Source organism: Chiloscyllium punctatum, chromosome 15 (genome assembly GCF_047496795.1).
Source record: "Chiloscyllium punctatum isolate Juve2018m chromosome 15, sChiPun1.3, whole genome shotgun sequence".
NCBI lineage: Eukaryota > Metazoa > Chordata > Chondrichthyes > Orectolobiformes > Hemiscylliidae > Chiloscyllium > Chiloscyllium punctatum.
In genome coordinates, this window is record NC_092753.1 from 50,837,679 (window position 1) to 50,860,575 (window position 22,897).

At 39.9% G+C, this 22,897-nt stretch overlaps 1 protein-coding gene across 2 annotated transcripts in view; it reads left to right on the forward strand.

The window, feature by feature from the left end:
* The window catches only part of epha6 (eph receptor A6), a 695,995-nt gene that overhangs the window by 659,820 nt on the left and 13,278 nt on the right, over positions 1 to 22,897 (forward strand). For both annotated transcript variants that reach the window (XM_072585079.1, XM_072585081.1), the window contains one exon: positions 12,525 to 12,718. In XM_072585079.1, the coding sequence (XP_072441180.1) occupies positions 12,525 to 12,718 (194 nt within the window). The remainder of the gene's footprint in view (positions 1 to 12,524; positions 12,719 to 22,897) is intronic.

Genomic DNA, 22,897 nt, shown 5'->3' on the forward strand with positions numbered 1-22,897 from the left:
AACACTATATCATACAGTCCATTTACCCAATTAACCTAGCTGGATTCTCTCTCAAACCTAAGTAAATAGCTTTCTTTTAAGCTTAAGGCTTTGTGCTTGGACTATTTTGTTTTCAAGCTTAATAGAGAATACAGTTATTTTATAATCAGAATTCTTCAATGGATCTTCGACAATAAGATTGCTAATTAGTCCTGTCTCAATATGCGATACAACATCTAAAATAATGGTATCACTGGATGGTTTTACAATATCTTGCTCCAAGAAATTTTCATAAAAGCATTCTATAAATTCATCTTTTACACCATCTTTGCTAATTTGATTAGTTCAGTCTGTATGAATGTTAAATTCACTCAATTATTACATGCACATTTAATTTGTTATTCCACCAAGTTGCACATCATTCTGCCTTGAAACTATATTGCTGGTCTTACATCTTCACTGATCCAAAACCTGGGTCTCTATAGCTAACAGCACTGTTGGCTCCTTCCACTATTAGATTACAGCAGCTCATGATCACCATCGCAGGTAAAATTAAAGGTGGATAATAACTGCTGGCCCTACCTGATGTATGCATAAAAGTCATCTTTATTCATTTTTCTATTCAACATTCTTAGTGGCCAAATTTGCACTTGACTGTATACACACTGGTTCCTATGACCTTATTTAGACATTAACTTGCATTGTATTTGTCTGCTCTGATCAATCTCACATTCTCACCTTGTATCCATTAATATTGCTTATATTTTAATATCATCTAATGAAATTTTAGATTATGTAATAAGGTTTAATTCCATGATAATATGTTTTCGGGGGGAAGTTGTGCTAAGAAGAAGCATGGTTCACAGATAGGATTAACAATGTTGTCACCACGATTAGCTCTGTGAGTCCCCAACTGCGCACACGGGATTGTGGAATTATCTCTCTAGTGTCTCCCTCAATATCAATTTATATGACAACACTCCATTTAAAATTATTTTAATTTTTCTAATGATAGTACATGTCTTGCAATTTGCAACCTTGATCAGCTGCCAGCTGATCTGACCAGCTGTTTAGATTGAATTTTTGAATCTGCTGAAGAGATCTCTTGTGTGACAGGAAAGGCCCTGCAAAATCTCCAGCAGAATGCAGATTAAGCAACATTCCCATCTGTTCACTGAGAAAACAAAGTACAGGCAGTACAATTGTTTTGGTGGAAGTTTTAGTATTTTCTGCACAATGATTTAGGATTCTGATAGGCAAACATTTCACTTGTTTTAGTGACTAAGGAAGAAATGTAGGCTGATCATACATCTACCCTAACATTGCAGAAGTGCGCAAATGGCAGGATAATGAAAACAGAATCCAATCCATTTGGAATACTACTAATAAACTGAACCTCAAATGAACTAAAGTCAGTTGTGTTTGCAAAACCGGTCAAGCTAAGAAGTGATTGAGTTTACAAACTTTGACTATCCTGAAACTTTTGCCCATTATGACAGAAGGGCAGAGTCATTTGTTTCAGCTCAACTGCTAAGAAAAGCTCTACCAAATGTTCTTCAATTGTTTAGGGTAAGAAAATGTTTTCAATTCTCATCCTTCAATCTTAACACATTGGTATGTTAGAACAGGAGGAAGGAAAAAAATGGGACGGTCACATATAATAATACATCAAAGGAAAAGGCAACTAGCTTGAGGTAAATTTCCATCAAAGGCAGGAGTCAATACAGCTCCTTTGGGGATGAATCAAAAGAAGTCTGCAGTATTTGGCACTCAGGAAGCATGGAGAGGCTTGTGGATTAATGTTCACAATTTCCATTTCATATAATTAGATGTCCTGCAGTTCAATGCCAGAACTCTTATTTCTGGATCAAAGTTCTGAATTCAAATATTACTTTTGAAATGTGTGCACATAATCTGACTTGACGCTTTTGAGCTGTACTGGAGGAATCCTACATTGTTGGAGATATCCAGCCCTCTGAAATGGAAGCAAACAAATCCCCAGCATTGTCTGATACAAAGTGTGGGTGGGGTGCAGAGGTTCTTGTAGTGTTCTTAAAAATCAAAGGGTTCCATGAGGAAGTTTATCTGCTTTGCCAGATTATTCCTCAGGGAGTGAGGCTGAAAATTATCACCAATGTATCATACTGTCCCCTTAAACATCAAAGAGTGAATATTACAAAGCCATTTTATTTTTAGTGAGGGTTTTTTTTCATTGTGTTACCTCACCAGCATATTTCAGTGTTGTTCCTAAATACAAACCAGTGTTCCATCTGGACACTATTAAAATCCAGCAATGTCATTGAGCAAGCAAATATGATTCACCTGGCTGTTTAAATGCAGTAAAACACCAGCTCAGACTTCATTGGCAATTTGGTTTATTTTTGTGCTGTTATGATCTATAGTTCAGGTCTCCCTCTCTTCCTCATGATAGAAGTCGTGGTCCTCAACTAAAACAATAGGTAATATTTTCACCATTGAGATGGTAAGTAGCCATTTCATTTGCAGATGGCCTGTAAAATCAAGAGAATCAAGTGTTATGGTTAATTTTTTTAAAATGGTGGAGAAGGTCTGGCAGCATCTGTGAAGAGACAAATTTCTTTCCATACATGCTACCAGCCCTGTCGAGTTTCTCCAGAACTTCTCATTTCTATTTCAGATTTCAAGCATCCACAGTATTTTGCTTTCATCCATTTTATGGTTACATTTCCTGCCAACTCCATCTATGCTTTTAGCCTTGGGCTTGATGGAGGAAATGTTTCCACCTGAAGAATATGAGGTGCTATCACCTAATGCTCTGTTTTATACAAAACCTTAAAGCTAGAATTATTCCACATAGGTTGAAATAGAACTAAGGGAATGTGCAATAGCCTGTAAGATCTCTGAGTTGCCTATTTGTTTTGTGTTCCCAGCTGTAAGGTACTTACTGGTACAAGGTTGGGCTTGAGAAAGTAAATTTTGCTCAGACAAAGAAGTCGTAGAAGTTTAATAAATAAATCCAGGCAGCAATATATGGTCTAATTGAGTTATATACTTCCTATTTTTGTTCTTGATTATGGAATATACTCTATCATTTTTGGTAACCTTGCTTTTTATCTTATCGTCTACTACCCTCCACCGTTCAAACACAATCGCCGATCTTTTTTTATGGTGGACACCATACAACTGATGCCCTTAGACTGGAACTGTTATAATTTACCATCCATTCATATATTTCTGGACCAATTAAGCAACAGACATGAGAAGAGCACTTGGCTGTTAATGAGTGTACTTATACTCTTCCATGACTATTCACAATTCCTATTGTTACACATGGACCAGCTTCCTGTTTTTCCACTGTTGTGAGTAATTGACATGTTTAATGCTAAAGTAACTTATTCTGTTTTTATGCTGAAGGCATAATTGATTCATTTATTCAGTTGGTGAGTTCTTGCAGCAGGTTTAACCAGAAACCAGTTGTGTAGGTGAGTAGAAATCAGCATGACAATAGCACTCTCTTGCACAGGAGCCTCTATGCAAATCACAGCAACAGAAAGCCTCCAGACACTAAAAGGACAACATCTTTTCTCTCCTGGTAGAAAGGTAACAATGAATGGGAAGATAGCAAGCTCTTCTCTATCATTAGTTTCTGTAAACTGCTGTCTATAACCAGTGATTGAGAGGTGGAACAATTAATGTCCCAGCTGCCCTTTGTCTTCACTAAAGAAAGGACTTGGAAAGAAGTAGTTCAATGGAGATGAGAAGAACCCAGAAGAAGTCAAAGCAGACACAGAATCGTGCTGATTGTGTGTTGGTGCTGATGAAACACGTTGCTCTTTTTTCTATCCTCCACCATAATACATTTTTTGTTTGCGTCATCTCCACGTGCATGTCACAATTTAAGACAGGGTAGAGTTTAAGCTAAAGAGTTAGAAGTTGGTAAGTTATATTTATTTGCCTGTGGTTAGAGCTGATTTGTTTGCGATAAACAACCGTTCCTTGTTAAGTACAGAAACTTGACGGGCACATCCAATTAATCTGAGTTAGTCAAACAGATAAACTGAGATTTTGAGTAATCTAATTAAATCTTTGTTTTATAGATTTTTTTATTGAAAATTTAACATATTTTTACAATTTTACAAATAAAAAAGCACCAAGTATAAACATTGATATACAATTAAATCTTAAATAAATAATAACCAAAATTTAACAAAAGAAAAATACCGAGAGAAAAAACAAAACTCAATTTACTAATCTAACCTACAACTAACCAGAGTGTATAATTAAGTCTCTTACGTTATTCAAATAAGAGAAAAAAAAACAACCGATGGATAACACAGAAATTGGGTCGTGAGATACATGCTCGGAGTGTATTAACATCAAATCGTAACAAACCCGTATTCGTACGGGATTCCTCTCCCGCACCAGCCAGGTTCGCCATCTCAGTTAAATAAAAGCCCTTGTTAGGATGGCCGAAATATCTGTATTTATATAATTCAAGAAGGGCTGCCATATTTTATGGAATAATGCGGTCTTTTGGTGCACCATATTTGTAAGGAAGTCAAGGGGAATACATTCTATAATTAATCTGTGCCAATTTGAAAGTCCAGGGAGGCCCTCAGCCACCCATTTTACCAAAATATTCTCTTCCCGTGCATATCCAGGGAGGGTAAGTTCAAAAAGCCCAAAAGGAGAGATACAGGGTCCACTCTAATTTCCGTTCCTAAGATTTCTGTCAGGGTACTTGCTACTTTAGTCCAATATCTACGGATCTTATGACAGGTCCATAAGCAATGTACAAGAGTGCCCACCTCTACTTTACATTTGGGACACATTGGAGATGCTCCTGCCTTAAATTTTGCCAATCGATCCAGTGCTATATGGGCCCTATGAAGTATCTTCAACTGAATGGCCTGAGTTCTGTTGCAGATGGTGATTCTTCTGGTGTTTTTCCAAATGTCATTCCATGTTTCTATCAAGATTTCTAGTCCCAAATCCTGATCCCATGTTTTAAGCAGATTGTCCATATCTCCCGATACTTCATCATGTAATAAATGATAAATAGTACTGACGGAAGATACCCCCATTGACCATAGCACTCTACATTCTCTTTCTGATTTATAAAGACTATCTAATAATGTAATCTTTTTCTATATGTGATCTCAAATTTGGAAGTATCGAAAGAGGTCTCCATTTGGTAATCCAAATTTCTGATGCAGCTGTTCAAAAGACATCAGGACCCCTTCTTTAAATAGATCCCCTGAACATGAGATACCCCTGGATCTCCAGAGTTTGAAAGTGGCATCTGTAAGCCCCGGTTGAAATCCCCATGCTCCCACTATCGGAGTATGGGGAATCCGTTTTATATGAGTTGCCCTCATTTTGCCGCATTATATTCCAAGCTTTAATTGTGTTTAGTATTATAGGGTTTTTACAATGGTCCATAATGATTTTCCTCTTGTCTGAAAATAAAAGGTTAATAAGTGGGCATTTTACTTGAGAAGCCTCGATGATTGATTGCGGGTCAGACGAGACCCAATCAGCTATGTAACTTAATAGGAAACTTAACTAATATTTCCTAAAATCTGGGAAGTCCAATCCTCCCCTTGCCTGTGGAAGCTGTAGCTTCTTCAGCTTAATGAGGGGCCATCTATGATTCCATGTAAAGGAACCAAACCAGCCATATAATTTATGTAGTGCCAGCCTTGGCAGCATCACCGGAAGCATTCTCATAGGGTATAGGAGACGGGGCAGGACATTCATTTTAATTAGTGCTATTCTACCTAGCCATGAAATTGGAAGGTCTCCCCATCGCTGGAGGTCCTGCCTTATCCTTTCCAGTAAACACACAAAGTTAGCCTTGTATAACTGACCAAATACTGGGGCAATAAAAATACCTAAATATAAGAAACCCTCCAGGGACCACCGAAAGGGAAAGTGGGATCTGTCCAATAAGTGGGATATCCTAGCAAGGCCACCCATTGGCATAGCCTCCGATTTTGAGAAATTAATTTTATAGGCTGAAAATACACTAAATGTATTAATAACTTGGATTAAGTGAGGCACGGACATCAAAGGATTACTGAGGAATAGAAGAACATCATCTGCATAAAGGGTAATTTTATGTTTACCTGTACCAATCCTCGGGGCCATTATATTAGGGGCAGCCTGTATAGCTTCTGCTAGTGACTCAATTATTAGTGTAAATAGCAACGGCGAAAGAGGACATCCTGACAGCAGCCCCTATCCACACTAAAGCTATCGGAGCCTAATCCATTGGTAATCACAACTGCTTTGGGATCACTATATAATGTTGAGACCAATTTGGTAAACACCTTTCCAATGCCAAACCTTTCCAATGTGTAAAACAACTATGACCATTCAACCCTGTCGAATGCCTTTTCCGCGTCTAATTAGACTACTACTCCTGGTATCTTTCTCTAATGGCAGGCTTGAATCACGTTCAAAACCCTTCTGTCATTATTGGATGATCTACAGCCCTTAATAAACCCCATCTGACTCTCCTTTATAATATGTGCAATACCGTTTCTAGCCTCAGTGCTAACATTTTAGAAAGGATTTTAAAATCTACATTTAGCAAGGATATTGTTCTGTATGACACACAATCTTCTGGGTCGTTTCCTTTTTTGAGGATAAGAGAGATATTCGCCTCTTTCAGCGAAGGCAGGAGACAGCCCTGACTGTATGCGTAGTTATACATGTCCATAAGTGGACCAGCCAATATTCCTGTAAATTCAGCTTGGATGCCATTTGGGCCAGGTGCCTTACCGCTCTGAAATTGCCTGATTGCATCAAGTATTTCTTGGATTGTTAGGGGAACATTCAAGACCGATAACTGTTCCGGAGTTACGTCTGGAAAGGTCAGGTTTTTAAAAAATGATGCATCCTCCTAGGCCTGTCTTCGCAATCCTGCAATTTATATAAATCAGAATAAAATTTTCTAAAGAATCCTTTTATGATCACGAGTCAAAATACCTGTACTTTCCTTGATAGACGTGATAGTTTGAGGGGCCTTCTTTTTCTTTGTAAGAAATGCTAAGTATCTACCAGGTTTATCAGCAAATTCATATAACCTTTGTTTTGCAAATAATATTTCCCTCTTAGCTGTTTGGGTAAGTGTGGTGTTTAGAGCTGTCCTAAGGGCCGTAATCCTTTGCAATTTGATAATAGAAGGTCTGTCAGCGTATGCTGTTTCAGCCGCTTTTAAGCGAGCTTCGAGCAGACGCTGTTCTCCCTTTAATTTTTTCTGGGTTGCTGAGTATGAGATGATCAAACCTCACGTGTAAGCTTTGATGGTCTCCCACATCATTGATGGGTTGCTAGCCGTACCTGAATTAATTTCAAAAAAAGTTTTCAATTCTTGAGAAAAGTACTTTACAAATTTACTATCTTTCATCAGGAAGGGGTCCATACGCCAATGCCGAGGGGATGTCCCATTGTTCCTCGCCTTGATTTCCATATATACAGCAGCTTGATCGGAAATTGCTATACTGCCTATTTTACAGGATGATATGGAATTTTTAAAAATCGAGGGGGCAAAAAACATATCGATTCTGGTATGACATTTATGTGGATTGGAGTAAAAAGAAAAATCTCTGCCCTGTGGATGAAGACATCTCCATACATCTACTAGTCCTAATTCTTTGTTCAAATCCACCAATTGTCTAGATCTGGGAGATACTCCTGCAGTTCTCTTGGGAATCCTATCTATTTCCGGATTCATAATACAATTAAAGTCTCCCCCTATAATTGTATGATAAGCACCGAGAGCCGTCAATTTTGAGAAAGCTTCCGTTATAAATTTAAAAAGATGTGCCGGGGGGCAATACAAATTTAAAATCCCATATTCCTCTCCATTTATAAAGGCTTTAATCAAAATATATTGTCCAGACTCGTCTTTTATCTGATTTAGGATTTTGAAAGGGAAATTCTTCCGAATAAGAATAACAACTCCCCTGCTTTTTGAGCTAAAAGAAGAAAAAGGCCTGATCAAATCCACCCTGTCGTAATTTCAAGTATTCTTTATCCAATAAATGTGTCTCCTGCAGGAGAGCTATATCAACCCTTTCTTTCTTGAGGTTTGATAATATTTTTTTCCTTTTGACTGGTGAATCACTCCCCTTGACATTCCAGGTGCACCACTTAACCGAGTGATCAACCATAATCGTCCAGGCAAATCTGAGACCCCTCGGGAGGGGAAACCCTATCCAGAACATCCCGAGCATAGCGCATATAAAATTCACAAAAATAAAGGCTCTCTAATACACTTACAACAGTATAATAAAAAACTTTCTAAATAAAAAAAACGTGTTTAAATGGAGATTTTCCCCCTTGTTCCCAGGGGGTATCACTTCCTTTCCAAAAGTCCATCATATCCTCTCCCAACCAGTGCCCCACCCTTGACTCAGGCGCTCCTCAATAGGATGAAGAAAATTTAAATATACTACAGAGCTAGAGTTAACAGTGAGCACCCTACTCCTCTTCCCCCACCCACACCAACACCTGGATATATTTGGTAATGTTAATACCATGTATAAACATATATAACTATAAGATTACAGCCTCAACGAGTAATAATTAAATATGATTATACAAAATAACAAGGGAAAACAACCCCTTAAAGACAGAGATAAAATAGGATAATGTAACCACCTCCCCCCACCAACATTAACTAGACCACCTGGCCTATGCATATATATATATAGAGAGAGAGAGAGAGAGAGAGAGAATAAAAAAAGGGAAGAAAATCGTTAAGTAGAGAACAAATAAAAAAATCCCTCTCCCCACCCCCAAGAAAATATTAAACAGTAAGGTAAAAAAAGGGATTAATATATTAAAAAAAGGGGATGTAAACCGGAGTGGGGGGGAAAGCAAAACATCATCAATTGACTTTTACAATTTATCTCAGAGAGTCCCAAATTTCTTTGGCCATTTCCAGCAATCCGAAGTTATACACAGACCCTTCGTGGTTAAAGCGTAGCGTTGCTGGATAGCGTAAGGAGTACTGAATACTTAAGTCCCTTAAACACTTCTTTACTTCATCAAACGCCTTCCTCTTTCGGACCAGAGCTGGGAAAAGGTCCTGGAATAACATGATCTTGGATCCTTTATAGATCATGGCTAGGGGATCTTTTCCAAGATTTCTGGAGGCTTTTAAGAATATCTGCCTCTCCTTATAGCTCTGCAGCCGGAACAGGACCAGGTGGGGGCACTGGTTCGAGCTGGGCCCCGCGTATTGTAACCCGGTAGGCCCATTCCACCCTTACCTGGCCTGATCCAGCCTCCAGATTTAAAAGCTGTGGAAGCCACTGTTCAAGGAACACTGTAAGCTGGCCTTCCTCTTCCCGTTTGGGAAGGCCCAGCAAACTAATATTTTTTCGACAACCTCGATTTTCAAGGTCATCAATGTGATTCTCTAAAGTCCGGACTCGCTGTTCAAGAGTCCGGACCTGATCCACGGCCGATTCTGCTGTATTTTCGGTGGTCATGGCCTTTAGCTCTGCCCCTCCAACTCAGCGCTCAATTTCCTTGATGCCTCAGTCGTGCTTTTGCAGCGTGGCCGAGAGTGAGTCCCATCGGTTTCTGGACTCTTCAATGAAAGCATCGATCTTTGCATCGAGTTTGGAGATTATTTCCACAAGGCTCGGCACCGTAGGTAAGTCCCCTGGGGTGGCTGCAGACACCTCTGCTGCAGCTGGAGGGGGTGGGGGAGGGGTTCCTGCTTGCTGAGAGCTGCGGGCTCCCTTCCCTTTAGTCATTTTTACTGGAGATTAAATTGTTTAAATTCAATACAAAGCAACTAATTACATTAAGTAAAAACTATTTTAAATGATTTGGTGAGCGTGGTGGGGGTGGGTGACCCACTTTGCCCAAGTCTTGGGAGGAGCACTATAGACTCAGACTTGCTGGGTCGCCGCCATCTCGGATCCCCCTAGTTAAATCTTTAAGTTTCGTGTTGCCCCAGAAGACATGGGGCTCATATATCAACACACATTTCCAAATGAATCGAACCAGCCTACACACTGTAGATGGGCTTTCCAGGGTGTGCACTCTCCTGGATACTAGCCTATGAGGTGTCTTACTCAGTTGAGGTCCAGTGGGACTATTTTGCTGTCTCGAGTCTGCATACTGACAGCAACTACAATGGCTTACCATCCTGGATCCTGAAGAAAACTTTAACTGTTTAGCCTCGATTTGGATTTGTTTTATGGTTTTACTGTGGGCTGACCTTGAGTCCCACTGTTCAGCATATGTCCTGAGTGTGGCAATGCAATTGCCTTCACACAAATGGTGTTCCCCAAGCTCAGTTAGGCAAGGATGTCCATTTCCATCGGAATACTCTGTACTCATGTGCTCCACTTGCTGCATTTTCCAATAATAATGCCAGTTGTAGTGCCTGTTTGAAGTGTAGTTGGGCTTTAGCTAATAGGTGCTTTTGCATGATTACATCATTAATCCCACATTCCAAACAGTCTCTCAGCATCTCATTAACGGTTAAGCTAAAGTCACATGCTTCTGCCAGTCGTTTTAATATAGTCAAAACTCCTTTGGTACTCGAAATGTTGAGTAAAACTGATAGCATCTCAGAATTAGAGGAAGCTTGAGATCGTAATATTCCTGAACTAAATCTATCAAATCTTGAAAGATTTTAGAATTTGGTATCTCAGGGAAAGTTGGGCTCCTAATAACCGAAAAAACTACAGATCCACAAGCTGCCGGTAGAATTAATCATTGTTTTTCATCTGCCCCAATGCTGTTTGTCCAGAAGAAATGATACATTCTTTCCACATACTGAGCTCAGTCTTCAATGGTCCGATCGAATAAATCAAGTTTCCCAAATAACAGCATGAAACCAGAAATGTTTACTCCAACTCAAAGATGACTGTTACAAGCAAATATCTTCAGGGGTGTGCTTTTCTCTCATTGCCACAGAAATAACTCCACAGAAGCCAGTACCCCATCACCAAGCCACCTTTTATTTACACATGGAGAGTCCTTGACACTGATCCAGTTTCCTCACAGCCAACTCTTAGCGTGAACGAAACCTCTGACACTCCTGCTTATATCGGTCAGGCAGGGCTCCCTGATTGGACCAGATTAACATCTGATTGACCTCATTACAATCACTACAGTGGTAAAAATAAAATTACCCACAAGAAGTTAAAATGAACTAAACCAACTTTCAATTCTCAATCATTCCCATTGGTTTGATATAAAGGTTAATGAGGATGAGGTGTGGGATGCAGATCCCAATACCTTATGGAAATAAACCTCATATCACTACTGACTTCCCTGAAATCAAATTTGTACAAGTGTCTGTATCTGATACACAGATTATAAAGATGGTCAGTGAAGAGTTATAAAAATGTATCACAACCCAAGAACAGGTCCATCATCTATTTCTGAAACAGGAGATTTTTTTTATTCATAAGGTATATTTGCATTGTTGGCTAGACCAACATTTATTCTCCATTATAAGTGGGACTGGAGAAAGTGGTAGTTAACTGTCCTCTTGAACTGTTAAAGTCCTCAGGGGAGAGGGTTGCAGACTGTATTATTAAAATGGAAATTTCTGGACACAGGTTAGGAGAAAGAGAATGTGAAGTGTGTATTGTCCTTCTGATTTTTAATATTTCATACCAACTTCATAGGGAAAGAAAAGAAAAATATTATTTGTGTTCCTTTTTTATAGTTGAGACAAGTCATGACAGCGGTAAAAAATAGACTATCAATTTTGACAAATTTGATTTTCGTACGTCAGACCTTTCATGGACACTGTCCTTTTCAACTAAAAATGAAAAACACTGATTTAAGATGATCACAGTGATCACCTGACCAGGTTTGATCCAGACTTTATAAAACTATCAATAAACCAGATCCAGTCTAAATTGAAATGTTTAAATTAAACTTCTCTGGAAGTTTCAGGTATTGGAATGAAAGATTCACCTGCAGTTATCCATTTTAGAAAACAGTAAAGCCAGATGCAAGAATACACAAGTGAACTAAATTTCAGTGAACCGATTTTTTGCAGAGCATTGAGGAGAATGATTGTTTTGTAACAGAAGAACTAGAAGCCTTTCTCTTCTTTCTCTTTACATCTCCCTGCTTTTACTTGTCTAAGACAGCATCTGCTGATATAGCAAATTAGAGAAATATCCATTCACCATTGAAAGGTATATGCAACTGCTGAGGATACAAGACAACAATTAAACACCCATGGTGTCTGCCTTGCAAAAAACTCTTTGGACATTATGAATTGCAGATCCTTTATCTGACGTTATCAGCGAGACACCCTTCTTCTCTCCCCACCCCCCACCCCTCCCAACCCTGGCATCTGTGTCTATGTTTGAGACTTGTCTAGTTATTTTTCTTCAGGTTAGCAAGTATCACCCAATTCTGTATAAACAGTTTTAAAGCTTCCAATGTATTTGACAATGAAAACAAATTAGCTTTGTTTTGCTCTCAGTGTTTATTAAAATTAAATGGACATGTAATACAACTACAACTCTGAAGTAACATTCTCTTATTTCCATGTCGGCTCCTTCTAGGTTATTTTATCAATAGAAGAGGGTTATCGACTCCCTTCTCCAATGGGCTGCCCTGGCACTCTTCATCAGCTCATGCTCCATTGTTGGCAGAAGGAACGAAATCACAGGCCAAAGTTCACAGAAATTGTTAGTTTCTTGGACAAAGTGATTCGCAATCCAAGCAGCCTTCAAAACCTAGTGGAAGAGGTGCATGGGTGGGTACACCTGAAGATAAAAATTCCTCTGGGCAACTCTGAATCTATCATGTAGGATTGCACTATTTCTTTATGTTTTAAAAGTAAGAGCTTTTAACATGATGCGTGTGGAATTATGAATTATTTTCATAAAACCGCATGTCACAACATCAAATGTAAATTTCTCCAAAAATGGGGTCAAAATGTAAGAAAGAACATTGTCCTCAACAGCCATATTTATAATGACCTGTAAATACTTAACTGACTAATTATATGGCAGGACTCATAAGGGGTTCTTGTACTGCAATGGTAATGTCCCTACATCTGAGCCAGGAGGCCCAGGTTCCACCTGCTCCAGATGTATATCATGGCATCCCCATACAGGTTGTGCAGAAAATAAATAGGGTAGCATTCATCTGTACAGTTATATTTTACCTGTTCAGGAGACATAGGAAGGAACAAAGAGGATTAATGAGGGCAGAGCGGTAGACATGATCTATATGGACTTCAGTAAGGCATTCGACAAGGTTTCCCATGGGAGTCTGATTAGCAAGGTTAGATCTCACAGAATACAGGGAGAACTAGCCATTTGGATACGGAACTGGCTCAATGATAGAAGACAGAGGGTGGTAGTGGAGGGTTGTTTTTTAGACTGGAGGCCTGTGACCAGTGGAGTGCTACAAGGATCGGTGCTGGGCCCTCTACTTTTTGTCATTTACATAAATGATTTGGATGTGAGCATAAGAGGTATAGTTAGTAAGTTTGAAGATGACACCAAAATTGGAGGTGTAGTGAACAGCAAAGAGGGTTACCTCAGATTACAACAGGATCTTGACCAGATGGGCCAATGGGCTGAGAAGTGGCAGATGGAGTTTAAGTGAGATAAATGCAAGGTGCTGCATTTTGGGAAAGCAAATCTTAGCAGGACTTATACACTTAATTGTAAGGTCCTAGAGAGTGTTGCTGAACAATGAAACCTTGGAGTGCAGGTTCATAGCTCCTTGAAAATGGAGTCACAGGTAGATAAGATAGTGAAGGCGGCGTTTGGTACGCTTTCTTTTATTGGTCAGAGTATTGAGTACAGAAGTTGGGAGGTCATGTTGCGCTGTACAGGACATTGCTTAGGCCACTGTGGGAATATTGCATGCAATTCTGGTGTCCTTCCTATCGGAAAAATGTTGTGAAACTTGAAAGGGTTCAGAAAAGATTTACAAGGATGTTGCCAGGGTTGGAGGATGTGAGCTATGGGGAGAAGTTGAACAGGCTGGGGCTGTTTTCTCTGGAGCGTCGGAGGCTGAGGGTTGACCTTATAGAGGTTTACAAAATCAGGAGGGGCATGGAGAGGGTAAATAGACAAAGTCTTTTCCCTGGGATCAGGGAGTCCAGAACTAGAGGGCATAGGTTTAGGGTGTGAGGGGAAAGATATAAAAGAGACCTAAGGGGCAACGTTTTCTCGCAGAGTGTGGTACGTGTATGGAATGAGTTGCCAGAGGAAGTGGTGGAGGCTGATACAATTGCAACATTTAAGAGGCATTTGGATGGGTATATGAATACGAAGGGCTTGGAGGGATATGGGCTGGATGCTGGAAGGTGGGACTAGATTGGGTTGGGATATCTGGTCGGCATGGACGGGTTGTACATCTCTATGACTCTAATTGGAGTGTTCTGTTTCACTGTATCCCTGATTGGACAAGGATTTACTCTTTGCCCTTTGCTGACAAATCAGGAAAGCCTTCTTTATACTTATGTTGACAAATTCATGATAAAAAATACAAATTGGCCCCTTCTGTTTTGGATTACTGCCATGGCTAACATAGGCTCTGTCCCATGCCATGTTATGAAATAACTGTTTTTTTAAAATTTACTTTCAGTTTAACTATAGCATAGAAAGGAGGTCATCTTATTCAATATATATGTGCTAGCTCTTTGCTAGAACAGCTTAAAACTGATCTCACTGCTTCTCTATGTCACCGTTGCCCTGTTATCTGCTCTCTTTCAATTGTTTATTTCATCTTATCTTAAAAGCTGCAATTGTGTGTGCCTCAATCATCCCCTGTGGTAATCATTTTGAATCTGCGATAACCATGAGCCTGACTCACAAAACACTCAAGTGGTGACCCTCACCTCAGTCATTCGGGATAGTAGAAATAAGTTTATTAATTATCAGGATGCTGGAAAAGAATTTGGAATCCCCATTGTAACATATTCCCCTTCTCAAAATTTTGTTTTTGATCTGTGATGTCAAAAAGTTGCCACAACGTTTATCTCCACTTAGTGTTTAGGTCACTGACACCATGGTGAGCGTGAGAGGTGACAATGGAAAGCAAAGTTTAATGTAGAACTACTCAGTGTATTGCAGTTTAAGGGTTCCATTGGCCTAGCTATTATAGTTTCAGGAAGTACTTTAAAGTCTTAATGAAAGTAAAGTTCTGCATTGCTTTTCCCTTGTTACTGAGGAGCCATGCTGTTACAGGCAGAAAGTAATATCAACTCTCTTGTTTCTACTTTCCTAACAGCAATCAGTTGCTCTGCAGGCAGATTTAGGTTCTTCCTAGTAAAGTGAAACTCTATCTGACCACACTCCAATGTATCTATTTCCTTCTCTGTTGTACACTTTATTCCTGCTTCTGTCCTTAAATTTAATTGGTTAATGGGATCAACTATTGACCCATAGTTTCCAGAGGTCCCGGTACCCTGCTGTCCGTGTCATACTGTTATCAGCTCACAATTGTAGCACAAAAATGATGACAGTTAGAGGACAAACACTGCAAAGTGCCTTATTCCCATAAATTCCATATTGTAGTCTGAAATATGTGCTCTGTCAACATGATGGTTTACAAAATGCATTGAATGAGTTTTTCTAATTACAGCCAAATAAGTCATAATTGTATCTAGCTCCGAATTGAGAAGACTAAGCCCATTGTTTGTGGCCACCACCAGAAGCTCCTTACCAGTGATTCTGCCCCACTTTCCAAATGCTGTATCAGCTAATTCAAATAGTTTGTATCCTTAACAACTCTTTAGTTTTTAATTTTGGACCTTCAAACCATACACTACAGCTTGCTCTTCCTTCTCAAGCAGCTGCTGTCACTCAAGGTTAACGCATCACTTCCAGGTTTGTACTACTCCAATACAAACAGAAGTTGATGGAGAAATTACGCAGGTCTGGCAGCATCTGTGGAGAGAAAGCGGAGTTAATGTTTCGGGTTCAGTGATCCTTCTTCAGTACTGACTATAGCTAGGAAAGGGTTGATATATATGCTGAAGATATGGTAGGGGAAAGGGGAGGGGTATATGGTAGGTGGAAATGGAACCCAGAGAATGACAGAGAAAACCAGACAAAGGAATGGGTAAAGGTCAGTCTGGGAGGAATCAATAGCTACTAATGGGAATTATTAGAAGATGATTAAAAGTTGGTTGTGATAGTAGTCCATGTGATGACAAGGCCTAGTATGTGGGGATGGAGTAAGGACAAGGGAGAAGGTGTTTAGACTCTAAAATTATTGAACTCAATATTGAGTCCTGAAGGCTGTAGGGTGCCCAAGTGGAAAATAAGATACTGTTCTTCCAACTTGCGCTGAGCTTTCCTGGAGCACCGCAACAAGCCTGAGACAGAGATGTTGCCAGGCAACATGGTGCTTTGTTGAAGTGCAACAAGAAGCTCAGGATTATTTTTGCAGGCAGAACATAAATGTTTTGCAAAGCAATCACCAGTCTCCATTTTGTCCCCCCAATATGAGTAGTAAATACAGTAGGCTAGATTGAGTGAAGTACAGGTAAGTCTTTGTTCACCTGGAGGGTGTCTCCGGGGCCTTGGATAGTGAGGAGGGAGGAAATAAATGGGCAGGTGTTATACTTTCTGTAATTGCAGTGGAAGGTGCCGTGTGGGTGTGGGGACATGTTGGCGGTGAAGGAGAAATGAACCAAAGTGTCCTGGAGGGAGCAGTCCTTTTGGAAGGCTGACAAGGGAGGAGAGGGGAATGTGTCACTTGTGATGCCATCCTGCTGGAGATGACAGAAATGGCAGCTAATGATCCTGTGGATCTGGATATTAGTGGAATGGTGAGTGCATATCAGGGAGACACTCTCACCCTTGTGGGAGGGAAGAAAGGGGGTGGGTAAGGGTCAAAGTGCAGGAGATGGGTCAGACTCAACTGAGGGCCCAGCCAACCACAGTGATTGGGAATTCTCAGTCGAGGAAGAAGGTGGATATTTTGGAGGCCCCCTTGTAGAAACTGACATTGTTAGAATAGATGTATTGGAGATGAAGGAAATGAGAGGAGTTTAAGGAGAAGTTGTTCAATGTGAGGATGAGCTCAGCCAGGCAGAGGAAGGTGGCAGTGGATTGGCAACGATTCAGGCCTTTTATCCAGGAAGAAGCAGAGACCCCTGAGATCATTCTGATGAGGAATGGACATGTAATTAGTTTGCACATCGGTGGTGAAGAAGAGGTAGCTAGAGTCTGCAAATTGGACATTCTGAAATTGACATAAAGTGTCAGAAGTATCATGGATGTAAAGCACAGAGGTGAATTTTCTGTCTAAAACCCCGGCTGAAATTAGGTTGCTTGAACTTCAGCAATTCTTTGTCACAGTTTGGTGGAAATGGTCAACTTGCTGGGACACTTCATGATCATCGTCATCATTTACTAAATAACTCCCTTCACTTTCTTTTCTGGAAAATGGTGAGTTAGAAAAAAGTAAAACCAAAACTGACAGAAAGAAGAGTGAGTGGGAGACAAGTAGTGAATACAAGGTTAGAAAAATTGAAGGATCCAATTATATTTTACGAGCTGATTTATAATCTTGATACCATAGTGGTTGAGTGTTTCCCCATGATTTGATTGATCAGTTCATTCTCCATTATGAGAATCTAGAACATGTGGACTGAAAAGGAGGCTTAGGGTCCATGTACACAAATTCCTAAAAGCGAGTAGACAATAGACAATAGACAATAGATGCAGGAGTAGGCCATTCTGCCCTTCGAGCCTGCACCGCCATTCAATATGATCATGGCTGATCATTCCTAATTAGTATCCTGTTCCAGCCTTATCTCCATACCCCTTGACTCCACTATCTTTAAGAGCTCTATCCAATTCTTTCTTAAAAGAATCCAGAGACTGGGCCTCCACTGCCCTCTGGGGCAGAGCATTCCACACAGCCACCACTCTCTGTGTGAAGTAGTTTCTCCTCATCTCTGTCCTAAATGGTCTACCCCGTATTTTTAAGTTGTGTCCTCTGGTTCGGCACTCCCCCATCAACGGAAATATGTTCCCTCCTGCCAGAGTGTCCAGTCCTTTCATAAGCCTATACGTTTCAATCAGATCCCCTCTCAGTCTTCTAAACTCAAGGGTATACAAGCCCAGTCGCTTCAGTCTTTCCGTGTAAGGCAATCCTGCCATTCCAGGAATTGACCTCGTGAACCTACGCTGCACTCCCTCAATAGCCAGAATGTCTTTCCTCAAATTTGGAGACCAGAACTGTACACAGTACTCCAGGTGTGGTCTCACCAGGGCCCTGTACAGCTGCAGAAGCACCTCTTTGCTTCTATACTCAATCCCTCTTGTTATGAGTAAACAGTTAAGAAAAATAATTTAATAGGTTAATACAATATTAACAATATTTCAAGTGGACTGGAATGCAAAGGGATGTAAATAATATTACATCTTTGAAGGGCTTTCGTTATACCTTATCTGGAGTAGTCCATTCAGTTCTGGGCATTACCTCACAGAAAGGCCCTAGAATGACTATAGCACAAATTCAGCAGAATGTTAGCAGGGCTGAAAGGCTAAACTGTGAGGTATGAATTACATAGATGAGGTTTGCATTCCTTGAATGTAGAATATTAATGAATATTGTAATTGAAGTGATTCAGATGATAAATGGATTTAATAGGGTAGATAAACATTATTACCTAGTGGGAGAATTCAAAAAAAGGCACATTCCAGAACAAAATCATTTGGGGGACATTCAAAAGTACTTATTCACGTAAAGATAGAGAAAATCTGGAAAACCCCTTCCCAAAGATCTGTTGAGGTGATATTCACTGGAAATTTCAAAACTCAGATTTTTTGAGAGTCAAGGTTTTTGAAGATTTTCAAAACAATTAGATTGATCGAAGAGAGAGATGTAGACATTTGATGAGATACTGATGATACTGATCATAATGACATAAAAAAATTATGGTAGTGTAGTGTAGTGGCTTATAAAACCTAAATGAATGCTGGTTCAGATTCCACCATGGCAGTTTAGGGATTTGAATTTAGTTTGGATAAAAATCTGCCAATGAAATCTAATACCAGTAGAATCCTGGATTGTTGTAAAAACGTAATTTGTCCAGTCAATGTGTGATTTCTGACCCATACTAATGAGGTTGACTCTTAACTGCATTCTGAAGGGTGGCAGCAAGTTGTCCATTTCTACCAAATTAAAACAAAGAATCGCAGAAGTTCAAGTTAGCTAATTTCAGCGAGGGTTTCAGAGGGAGAATTCACCTCAATGCTTTGGACAGGGGAGAAATGGTAGTCAGTATCCAATAACCCATGCTCGAAAGTGCATGCATGAGACATTGAACATGAGGCATCAACTGATTAAATAGTTTCCTTATATCTGGGTGTACACATATCGCTTGAGAGCAATATCTAGATTCCTCGGATCTAGACTTCAGCAAATATTAATAACATTAGAAGTTGAGATAAAGGAGGGATCTTTAAATTAAAGTGTGTGCCATTCTGATTGTAGATTGCTTATCTAATCAGCTACCTATTGGCAGCAGTTCACAAAATGTTCAGGCCGAATATACGCTATCAAGAAGAAAACATGTCGTTTTATACCCTTCAATTTAGACCATTATGTTCTTTAAAATCCAATGAAGCCTGGTATAATTAGAAGATACGGTTTAAAAAAAAACAGATTTATCTGTTTGTACCTGATATAATCACTAACTCAGTTGATACTTACAACACCATGACCTAGATGGACATTGATGTTCTCCAGGATAACTACATTAGCAGTTGCAGTTACAGTAAGTCTTCATTTAAAGTTATAGTTGTGTTCCTGAAAATCATGGCTTTAAGTAATTTTTTTTACAGTTTATTTCCCCATTGTCCCCACTGTCTGAGTAAAAATGGTTCTTCTGATTTCTTGGCGACCATCTTGTGTTGGTGATCACCATTGCTGCTGTTTCTCACCAGTGGCAAGATATTAGGAAGGGATTTTTTTTGGATGTGGATCTCAATGTCAAGGGTCTGATAGACATGATGTGGAAGTGCTGGTATTGGACTGGGGTGGGCAAAGTTAAAAATCACACAACACCAGGATAGAGTTTATTTGGAAGTACTAGCTTTTGGAGCTCTGCTCCTTCATCAAGTAGCTAGTGGGGCAGGATCATAGGGCACAGGATTTATAATAACAGTTTAAAAAAATCACACAACACCAGATTATAGTTTCACAGATTTATTTGGAAGTACAAGCATTTAACTGTGTGGGGAGCAGCCACTCCATGTTGAGTCTTGGATTGCCTGATTAGTGGCCAGAGGACACCTTTGCCATCTAAATCAGACTAACAGATAAGCTTTCAAAGTGGGAAAGCTAATAGGATGCCCTGAAGCATTAATGAATAGATAGAATTGAAGGTAAAGAGTGAGGGAGCACCTCCATCTTGGGAAGCCCTCTAAATAGTTTTTTTTAAAAACCCAGTTAGTTTAATATCTGTTCTTGGGAAAATGTTAGCATCTATTTTAAATGATGTAATAGTGGAGCATTTAAAAACTCATAATATAATCAAGCAGAATCAGATTGGCTTCATGAAGGGGAAATCAGGCCTGACACATTTATTAGAATCCTTTGAGGAGGTAATAAGCAGGATAGATAAAGGGGAGTCATTAGTTACAATATATTTGAATTTCCAAAAGGTATGCAATAAAGTATTACAAATAAGTCTACTTTATAAGATAACAGGCCGTGATGTTGGTGTATGAGCATGGACAGAGTATTGTCCAGAAGACAGAGAGATGGGAGAAAGAGGGCATTCTCAGGATGACAACCTGTAACAAGTAGAATATTCTAGAGACCAGTGCTGAGCCACAATTATTCATAATATATAAACAAATTGAAGATCGAAGTGAATGTACTGTCACAAAGTTTGCAGATGACACAAAAATAAGTAGGAAGGCAAGTAGTGAGGATGACACAAGAAGTCTACCAAGTGATATGAACAGGTTAAGTGAGTGGACAAACGTTTGGCAGATGGGATAAAATGTCGGAAAATATGAAGTTGTGTACTTTGACAGCATGACTAGAAAAGTTGAATGTTCTTTTAAGACTGGAGACGGTTGCAACACGAAGAGAATTGGGGGCCCTCGCACATCAATCACAAAAAGCTAGCGTCCAAGTTCAGTGGGTAATAGGGAAGGCAAATATAATGTTGGCCTTTGTTTCAAAGGAAATATAGAGTAAAAATAGGTTGATGCTACTAAATTTGTACAAGGCACTGGTTAGTAAACAGTTCTGAACCCCTTATCTCAGGAAAGATATAGTTGCATGAGTTGGATGATCAAAATGGCAGAGCAGGCACAAAGGGCAATTTTTGACAGCACTGAAGGCAGTCCAAGGAGGATTCACTACGTTGATCCCTTATATGAAAAGATTTGCTCATGAGGAGCGGTTGAGTAAGTTGGAGATGTAGTGGACAGCGAAAAAGGTTACCTCAGATTACAACGGGATCTTGATCAGATGGGCCAATGGGCTTAGAAGTAGCAGATGGAGTTTAATTTAGATAAATGTGAGGTGCTACATTTTGGGAAAACAAATCTTAGCAGGACTTATACACTTAATGATAAGGTCCGAAGGAGTGTTGCTGAACAAAGAGACCTTGGAGTGCAGGTTCATAGCTCCTTGAAAGTAGAGTCACAGGTAAATAGGATAGTGAAGGCAGCGTTTGGTACGCTTTCCTTTATTGGTCAGAGTATTGAGTACAGGAGTTGAGAGGTCATGTAGCAGCTGTATTGGACATTGGTTAGGCCACTGTTCGAATATTGCGTGCAATTCAGGTCTCCTTCCTAAAGGAAAGATGTTGTGAAACTTGAAAGGGTTCAGAAATGATTTACAAGGATGTTGCCAGGGTTGGAGGATTTAAGCTATAGGCAGAGGCGAAATGGGCTGGGGCAGTTTTCCCTGGAGCATCAGAGGCTGAAGGGTGACCTTATAGAGGTTTATAAAATCATGAGGGACATGGATAGGATAAATAGACAAAGTCTTTTCCCTAGAACTAGAGGGCATAGTTTTAGGGTGAGAGGGAAAAGATATAAAAGAAACCTAAGGGGCAACTTTTTCACACAGAGGGTGGTGCATATATGGAATGATTTGCCAGAGGAAGTGGTGGAGGCTGGTAAAATTGCAAAATTTAAAAGGCATCTGGATGTGTATATTAATTGGAAGGATTTGCAGGGATATGGGCCAGGTGCTGGTGGTTGGGACTAGATTGGGTTGGGATATCTGGTCGGCATGGACGAGTTGGACAGAGGGGACTGTTTCTATGCTGTACATCTCTATAACTCTACTCATTGGAGTTTAGAAGAATGCAAGGTGGCCTTATTGAATCATTTACAATCTTAATATAGTACATGTGTAAAGGTTTTTTCCCTTTGTGGGAGAGTCTAGGGCCAGAGAGCAATCTCAGAGAAAGGATTCACTTATTTACAAGAGAGATGAGGAAGATATTTTTCTCTCTGAGGGTGAATCATTTACTGCAAGACTGTCAAAAGTGTGTCAGTAAGTACATTCAAGACTGAGACAAATAGATTTTTTAAATACCAAGGGAATCAAGGGTAATGGGGAAAAGGCAGCAAAATGGAGTTGAGGATTCTCAGATCAGCCATGATCTCATTGAATGATGGAGCAGAGTTGATGGGCTGAATGACTGCTACGTTTTATGCTCTTATTAATGGTCCTGGCTTTCACCTCATTATTGTGAAGGGGAAGCACAACCACAAGGTGACCTATGGCTACAGGTAGGTTGGAGGGAAGGGACTTAAAGCTTTCTTGGAGAAACAGGCCCCCTCTCCTACATCCCTCCAACCTCCTCCGTCTGCAACTGGGAGGTCCCCTCTGGACAATTTACCTATTCCTGCTGCTGTGGGGAACTTGTGAACTGACTGAGAATTTACAATTGGCCTCTGACAACCAACTTTTCACTCACCTT